Raw genomic sequence first — 9,156 nt, forward strand, 5'->3', positions numbered from 1 at the left:
GAATGAAAACAAAAAACAAAATTACAAAGTTAGGAAACATACAAAAGGATATGTACTGAAAAAAAATCTTTTCGGTTTTCCATTATATTTCTTCAATTCTTCAGTGTTCAAAATTGAACTCCAAGCATCCGCAATATTATTGACAATATGATCATGACCAGACATTGATAAAATCTCCCGTTTATCAATAAAGGTTTGTCCATCACTGAAAAATACATCACTTCAAAACAAGGAAAAAAACTATCAGTATATGCCAAAATAACATATAAATTCATATAACAAACATAACTTCAACTTACCTGCTTAAAACAGGACTCAGTGCAAATTCAACAATCCTCCTTTTACGACTATCCATGTTATCCAGCAACTTTGGATGCCGAGAAATAAAAGGAGAACAGAGGTACTTAGATTCCTTAACAATCCTCCTTACAAGACCTCCTCCACCATTTTCATTATCAAGACCATATCTCAAAATAATATCTCCCAAATCTCGATGTAATTCATTCATCACATCTACACCGTAAGATGACCCCCTAGTATACTTATCCCACTAAAAAACATATCACAATTAAAATAATGCATCAAAACTATAACTTCAAAATGTCATATATTAAAACTCATTGTTCCAAAAATAAACACCAATTGTTCAAAGAAAAAACACCAATTGTTCAAAGAATAAACACTTACAATATTATCAATTTTCAACACCTTCTCAGACACTATATCATCCATATACTTCATTACATAATACCCACAGCTTTTTGTATCTTTCTGAGATGGAATATTCTGCAAAATAAAACACAAACAACTTAAAAAAAATAAAAAAAATACACAAATATACATACAAATTAAACACGTACCACAGGGCAAATCCATTTTACCAAAACCTTCTCATGATAAAAAGAAATAATAGATCTGCAAAACAAATTCATATATATGTCAAACTATTGCATTCAATAAATAAAATACATTATAAAAGAGCATTTGATTATTAAACATACTCATCAACAACATATCTCCATTGATCATTTTCCAAACCCAAACGAGTTTTCAATGGATCCAAAAGAAAAACACTTTTCCGCTCAAGATCAACGACAGTCAAAGTCCAATGATAACTGAAGAAAACAAACACATTAGTAAAACTATAATACTTTATTAAACAAAAAAAATCATCAGTATAGACAAATAATGCATACTCTTTGTTTCGCGGTATCAGATACAAACATTTGTTGCCGGACTGTTCATATCTCTCAGTCAAAAACTTGATCTTCTCCCCAATCTTATGAACTCTTTCAATATGATTAGTTATGTTTGGATCAACAAGGGAGAAGGTGGTATCCAATCTATCATTATTCACAATCACATCATAAAGGTGCCTGTAGAAAACACACACGAAACATATACAGTAAACATGCCATTCAAAAAAATAAAACAATATAACCACTAATACAAACATGCAATTATAGATAAAAAAAATACCTCATGTAATACAAAATTGGGCCACAGCCTATTGGAGCTAGATCAGCCAATTCACGAATATCCTTCCTCAATATAACTGCTTTCACCGGATGACCAAAAATGTAATCTTCAAACGTGGTAAAAACTGTCCTCCCATTACATAAATAATTGTTAGCCCATCTACACATATCGGCAAATTCATCTGGAACATCTCCAGGCAAACACTCCAAGTCTATATCATCATCAGAATCAGAATCAGACGTCTTTGACTCAATCGCATCATCAATATCACTGGTGAAAATATAAAACAACTCAAATATATAACAAAAAAAATGTTCCACACATAAACAAGAAAGGTTCCAAAAAACGGAACTATTTGTTCAATAAAATAATAACTTACACAATTTCATCAGCAGGATCAACAAACTAATCCCCTTCATCTTGATTTACACAAACTAAAGGACCAGCCCCAGAAACTATATCAGCAGCCCTACAAAAAAAAACATCAATTAAGCCACAAATATTAAATGACATGTTCCAAAACAAAAAACAGGAATTATTCAAACATAAATAAATTACATTTCAGATGAAACAGATTGATCAGCTACAGACTGGCTTAACAACTCAAATTGAGGAGCAGAATTCATCTTTATTCTCAACCTCAGACCTTCAGATGACCCTACTTTCCCTTTAACTTTCCTCACTACTCCTCTCTTCTTCTTCTTATTCTTCTCCTTCTCCGTTCCTCCTCTCTCTTTTTCTAAACCTTCAGCTATCTTTCTCTGTACCTGCTTGTTATATTCTTCATTAACAGCATTATATTCTTCCCAAAAGCCAGGCAGATTAAAAAATTCATTATCCTCATCAGATTCATTAGATAATCTTCCCGAATGCTCACTTGCTGGCATTCGCTCAGAACGCTGGCTCATCCTCTCTTCCTTACTAACTCTGTACTTAGTAAAAATGTTTTCAACAAATGTATTCATCCGTACAGGTAAGTCATTCTCATCAAACATATTTTCAGCTTCATCCACCAACATATACATCTCAGTTACAGCATTAGCTAACTTTCTAGCCACTGATTTAAACCTCACAGTGAATTCCTGCATTTATAAAAACACTATTTACTAATTTATCAAAATGAAACACAAACTTCTATATAAAAGAAAAACACAGATGCATACCATGAAGTGACTAGGACAGCCAGAAACTCCTTCTTGAGTATCTTCTTCTTCTCCTTCTTCTACATGCTTCTTCTTCTTCTCTTCTTCTCTCTTCTTCTTCTCTTCTTCTCTCTTCTTCTTCTTCTTACCTTCAACATTAGGCCCTTCACATTCTACCTCTGCTTCAGATTTCACTAATCTCTTCAACACAATTCCCTTGCCAAAACCACTGGCTTTTTCCAATTTAATTCTTTCAGAGATTAGAACATTATTCCACACAGAAGTTAATGGAAAGGAACGTGGCCTCAAATCAACCCCACGTTGCAAACGATCAAAATAACATATCTACAATAAAAAAAAATGAGAAAAACAAATTATAAGCAAATACATAAATTATTCAAAATAAATTCCAACATATTAAAACAATTACCAGTATAAATGGAAAAGGGCCTGTGAAAAAATATGGTTTAGAATCGTTCTTGAAAGAACGAACAGAATCTATAAGATGCTTAAAACTAAACCGGCACCAATCTAACTTCAAAATTTCATTCACATTCATGCAACTGAATAAAAACTTATTGTACAACGCCCTATTCTTGTTTGAACGAATGCAAGAATTAACAACAATAACAATGAAGTTCCAAATGAACTCATCACAAACATCCACTTCCAACAGATTTTTCAGCCTACAAAGAACATCTTTATCCTTAGGACTGCCACTACTTAAACCAAAAGACTTCCTCCAAGTGTTTAAAAAATTACACCAACTATCCCCACTGTTACTATCCGCTTCCTTAATTTCCTTTCCTCCACATGGCAGGCCATAAACACAATGGAAATCCTCTTCACTCAAATCAATCCGGTCATTACCAGGAAGAATAAAACAGCATCTGTCAGGATGAACAGGATCCACAACCTTGCCACAAAAAATTCCATTAAGCTTCCTAATATCCAGACACAAAAAACCACCAAACCCTATCTTCCTAATGACAGCTTTGTGTGTCTCTGGCATAGTTTTAACAAACTTAATAAATGCTGTTGGACGCACCCTCTGATTCAATACTACACTAGAAAAATCTTGCTCCATAACAGAATATCAACTATCCTTCTTCACAATCCTTCTTCCACAATCACGGTTCACAGATCTAGGAGAACCAACTCCTTTCACAACCTCAACTTTATTCCTTTTCAATCTAGAATGACCAGATACTTTCACAACCTCAACCTTCTTCATCTTCAATCTAGAAGAACCATCTCCCTTCAAATTAACTCCAACTTTTCTTTTCTTTCCAACACAACCAGAAACAACATATTCATCATGTGCTTGTTCTTCAGATGGTGTACTCGCACTGATAACAAAATCAGGATCATTCAGATTATCACGATCTTCGGAAGAACTTTCATCAGCATCAGAACAACTTTCTACATCCTTCAGAGCATCAGAAGAACTTTCATCAACAGGAACACCAATATTTGATGACTTTTTCTTCAAAGCATGAGATTTCTTCAAAAATCTTTGTTTTACTTCCTTCTTCACCATTCTTTTCAGAAACCCTTGAAGCATAAAAAATAACAAAATTAACAACAATACTAGATCAACAAAATACATATATAGTTACAAACGAACTTATAAAATGTTCCAAACGAATACATATATTGTTCCAAACGAATACATATATTGTTCGAAACGAATACATATATAGTTCCATACAAAAACATACATTGTTCCAAACGAATACATATATTGTTCATAAAGAATGCATATATTGTTCCATAAAAACATAAAATAGTACCTGTCGTCATCAACCTCCATATAATCAGAGTTTATAGCACGAAGCAACGCAGGATCAATAACATGCTCAGGCAAACTATCTTCCCTACTAGAAGTAGCTTTTGACATTCTGATATATACTGAGAAACAAAAAAAAAACACATATACAAGTCACAAAACTAACAAATGATAGACGCAAAGAATGAAAAAACACAATAAAATGCCGTTGAAACCCTAAAAAACAACAAACAAAACAAAAACAAAATACAAAACCTAAACAACACATATAAACAAAAAACCGAAGAACATGCATAACACAAAAATCTAAAATGAACAAAGAAAACACAGAGAAATTCACCGATAACTTCAAAAACACACAAACAGAGAGCCGAACCTACCGATAAAGAAAAAAATATAGGAAATCAGAGCCATAAATATTCAATAAAAAAAAACGAAGGCAAATGAACAAACATAAAAACATAAAAACAAACACAAAAACATACAGGAACTCACTGATATCTTCCAACAAACACAAAATGCGAGACAAAACAAAGAAATCCAACCAAAAACTCAACAAAAACACGATCGGAAATGAAACGGTGCAACCGGAAAGAACGAAAGAAATATCAGAGAATCACCGGAGAAGAAAAAATGACAGAAATATAGGAGATTACAAATATACCCCTAACTTAATAACTATTTATACTAAGCACGTAAAATTACAAATATACCCCTCCGTTTTTTACACAATTACTAAAAAGCCACTGTTGTCACACAATAAGCCTTGTCACACCATAAGGAATGTGTCACACCTGATCTCTCCTATATATATATATATATATATTAAAATTAAAAGAATGGGGAGATGAATATCACCCCCCTTTCTTCTTCCTTCCTCTTTCTTTCTATTTTCTTCTTCTTTCTCTTTCCTTTTTTCCTTTTCTCTCTCTAACCATCCCTAACCCTTCCAATCGAAATCAACGATTAAGGTATGGATTCTTACCTATTTTTGATTTCAAGCATGATTCTAACATTAGTTTTCAGTTCAGATTCTTTGTTTTTGATTTTTAGGAAACCCCAGGTTTTAGGATTTTTCCCCTTTCTTCAATTTTTACTTTCTTTACTTGTTTCTCTTAGTTTCCTTGCAAATTAATGACTTCTTGATGATTGATATTTGCTTTAAGTATGATTTTGAGTTTCTAATTTGTGTTTTTAAAGAAATTGCTCAATTTGGGTATTTTCTCCATTTGAGCTCGAAATTCGACTATGCGATTTATAGCCGAAACCTTGATAATAGGACTATATTTCAGATCCTTAACATATATTGGTCACTGGGCCTCATTAATTTTGCACATATTAAGAGTTACGGGTCAATTTCTAATTTTTAGAGACCAAAACCTTACATTTTGGTCCATAAGTTTCTAACTTTAGAATTAATCATGCTTTGTGTGTTGATTGTTTGGGTGATTTAGTATTACTGACTAACTATATGTATATTAACATATTCTGACTAGTCCGTTTTTGGTTACCCTTCTTATTCTCAGGAAGCTATGGGCAGAAAAGGAAAGGACAAAGTCATTGTAGAAGACGAGGTCGAGTCCGACGTCGAATTCATTGACTAATTGCAAGATAAGTATGGTTCTCCTTTTGGTTTGACTTGTGAGGAAGAGGGGGAGAAGTATGAATGCTTTTCAAAGCAAAACCACGCCCCCCCGAATCATCATTGATCAAACTTACTTAGCGTCTCTAGGACTAGATAAGGATTTTAAGAAAATCTTACGGGCTCAAAGATGGTACCACCTGGCCACGAGAAAAACTATCGCTTACGACAATTTTACACTAGAGTTCCTAAGTACCCTAAAGAAAGAACACCTTGAGAGTAATGATTTATATTCCTTCCGGCTAAATGGGAAATCATATCGCCTCCGAGAGCCACATATAGCGGCTTGTATGGGAGTTAGGAACCCAGCCGATGCACTATCGGGTTTTGAAAAACCCATGACTGCCGAACTCATATGGTACGAAATGACCGGGGATTCAGGATATAAATCTAGCACTGCTAGCCCGAGATCTCTACGAGATCTAATCTTGAACCTTGTCCACAAATTCGTGGCACATAATCTGTTGGGCAAACAAGAGAGTAATAAGGTCTCTAGCACTGAAGTGCTTATACTGTGGTGTGTTTCCAATGGGAAACCGGTTGACAATGTCAAAGCTATCTTTGAGGGTTTCCGTAGCCAAATAAGCAAAAAGCGCGGGTCCCTTGGGCTCCGTTATTTGGTAACCAACTTTATCAATGACCAGTTTAAAGACACGGTCTTTGACGAAGAGGGTTACCATCCAACACTACTTAACTCCGATTTTCTAGGAAGATCTACTTTTCAGGCAGTATTGACTAGAGATCCAGCTCAAAGAGCAAGCTCAAGAAGCCAGCCGCGGAAACGAGCACGGAGACCACCACAGCAGAGGGCAGAAGAGGAAGAGCAAGTGGGAGTTGAAGAAGAAGGAGCTGCAGCTGCAGCAGAAGGGTACCAAGCGGAGTACCAAGAGCTAGGGGTTCAGGCTTAATTCCAAGCCATGAACACAATGTTGGCTGAGATGCGCAATCTCAACATGCAAACCTATGCTACTGTACAACATATGGATCAACGTTTCACCGCTTTTGAGCAGACGATGGACCAGAGACTATCCGGACTGGAGCATGTGGTGGCAGACTACTGCGAACGCTATGGCATGGAATGGCCATACCCTCCGGCTGATCAGTAAGTTGTCGTCTCCACCCTAACTTCTTTCACATGTGTTTTATTGTTTTATATGCAATGTTGGAACTTATTGCATGCTTTAAGTGTGAGGAGGATGGGTAGACAAACTTACAAAAATTGTACAAATTTTAAAAATTTTGTTGCGTCGTGTCTAGTTTAGTTTAGCGTTTTTGGGTTTTATTTATGCTTTGTTTATATTTTTGCATGTTTGGGACCTAAAACCGAAAACTTTCTTCGAATCTAAACTTCATTATTTGTTTTTGGGGACTGAGAACCGAATCTAAAATTGCATGACAACTAGTTTAGGTGTAGGACACAATCCTTGTATCTGTAAGAGCATGAGCTAAAGATTGCATTTAGACTATACTTTTGAAGAAATGCTAAAATCAGTACTTAGGTAGATAACTTAAGAATTGAAGGCATGTGATATTGAATTTGAGCTTGGGGAGAACTAATAAACACAAAATTGAAACCCAAAGAATTGTGAGTTGAATTTGAGCCTAAGAGCGAACATCAAAAAGCTCTTTTTCTTGACATTTTTGTGTCAATGCTTTGACTTGTGGAAGATTACAGATTTTGCACCCAATACAGAGTTGAACCTGCATGCAATGATTTGAGATGAATAAGCCTCATTAGAACTAACCTTTTCTTTACCTTATTTTCTCTTTTTCATCTACTCTAGGAAGCCCCTTTGAGCCTGTATTTTGTAGGTTGTAGTTTTTTTTTCATTCTAACCCAATTTTTGCAAACTATCACTTAGTTTGTTACCTAACCCGAGTTTTTGCAAAGCTCACATTGAGTCTTTATTTTCTTCTAGCGCTTTCTCTTTGTTTATGGCATTACAGTAGCAAGCCAAAAGGCTAAGAGGTGAATGAGCATCACTAATAAAAAGAAAAAGAAAAAGAAAAGAGATGAACAAAAAAGGGAGAATTTCATTCCCCAGTTCTTAAAATCAGAACGTCTCAGAAAAAAATAAAGAAATAAAAAGCTCAATCACTTCATATTTGCTAAAGCCATTCTAAACTTTGTTTTTCTAGCGCTAGAACTCCTAACCTATTGTTGTACCTTTAACCCTCTTCTAACCACATTACAACCCCAATTCGAGGCTGTTTTTTTGATATCATCGGAGTCATGTAGCATAATAGAGGAACTTGAATGAACGTTCAAAGTCAACGTAATCCTAAGCGAGAACATAAGCCGAGAGTAAACACTTTAGCCACTAAAATTATGTGAATTGAGTGAACTACCCATGGTGAGGTGTTTTACTTAGCTATCCCCTTAAGCTCGTTTAATTGAACATGTATTATTTTCTTAAGAATATGACTTGTGATAATTGAAATGCGGCTTTTGGATATCGTGTCTCTACTTTGTACTACCGAATGCATGTAATTACAGATGCTCGAAATTGTGTCACACACCAAGTAAAACCAGGAGGTTTCCTAGCTTGCTTATGATTGCGGGTTTAGTTTTTTAGTTTACATGGGGACAAGTAAAGTTTTAAGTGCGAGGAGGTTTGATAGGGGTCAAAACCCCCTATCTTTGGGTACGGTTTTAGGACGGTTTTTAGTTTACTTTCTGCTAATAAGCGAGCAATTCTCGCATTTATATGCATTTGTGTGTGTTAGTTAGGATCTGTATATGTTTTATTTACTTTTGTGGTTTAGACTCGTTTTCTGATCATTTTTAGGCAAATATGGCCAAACTAGCATGTACGTTAACTTTCGATTATCTTTTATGGCTAATTGATCCGCCAAAAGTCGCACCAAACGGAGTATTTACTCAAAACAAGCGATTGGTGGGTCAATTTAGCCTCAGAACTAATGTCGTTTGGAGTTTGCGTGCGTGTGCAGGTCAAAACAGGAATGAGTTCGGGCAAAAATCGCGTCACGGGAACACCCGACAGTCCACGCAGGGCATCTGGGAAAGTCGCTTCTCAAAAATTGGCCTTTTTAGGCCAGTTCGGCGAGCTGGCACTGCCAGCGCGGCGAGCTGGCCATGCTAG

General features: G+C 35.5%; 1 protein-coding gene across 2 annotated transcripts; it reads right to left on the minus strand.

Moving 5' to 3' along the window:
• Positions 1–207: 207 nt before the first annotated feature.
• LOC136205190 (uncharacterized) lies at positions 208–1,653 on the minus strand. 2 transcript variants are annotated; one of them, XM_065995687.1, is made up of 4 exons: positions 1,480–1,653; positions 1,197–1,376; positions 861–915; positions 208–220 (listed from the first exon to the last, which is right to left on the minus strand). In XM_065995687.1, exons 1-4 carry the CDS (start codon positions 1,644–1,646, stop codon positions 218–220), a joined length of 405 nt encoding a protein of 134 aa, XP_065851759.1. In that variant the 5' UTR covers positions 1,647–1,653; the 3' UTR covers positions 208–217. The 2 variants fall into 2 exon arrangements, with proteins under 2 accessions (XP_065851759.1, XP_065851758.1); XM_065995686.1 differs by lacking the exon at positions 208–220 and adding an exon at positions 589–786.
• Between the last annotated feature and the right edge of the window lie 7,503 nt (positions 1,654–9,156).

The sequence above is a fragment of the Euphorbia lathyris genome, chromosome 9 (genome assembly GCF_963576675.1).
Source record: "Euphorbia lathyris chromosome 9, ddEupLath1.1, whole genome shotgun sequence".
Classification (NCBI taxonomy): Eukaryota; Viridiplantae; Streptophyta; class Magnoliopsida; order Malpighiales; family Euphorbiaceae; genus Euphorbia; species Euphorbia lathyris.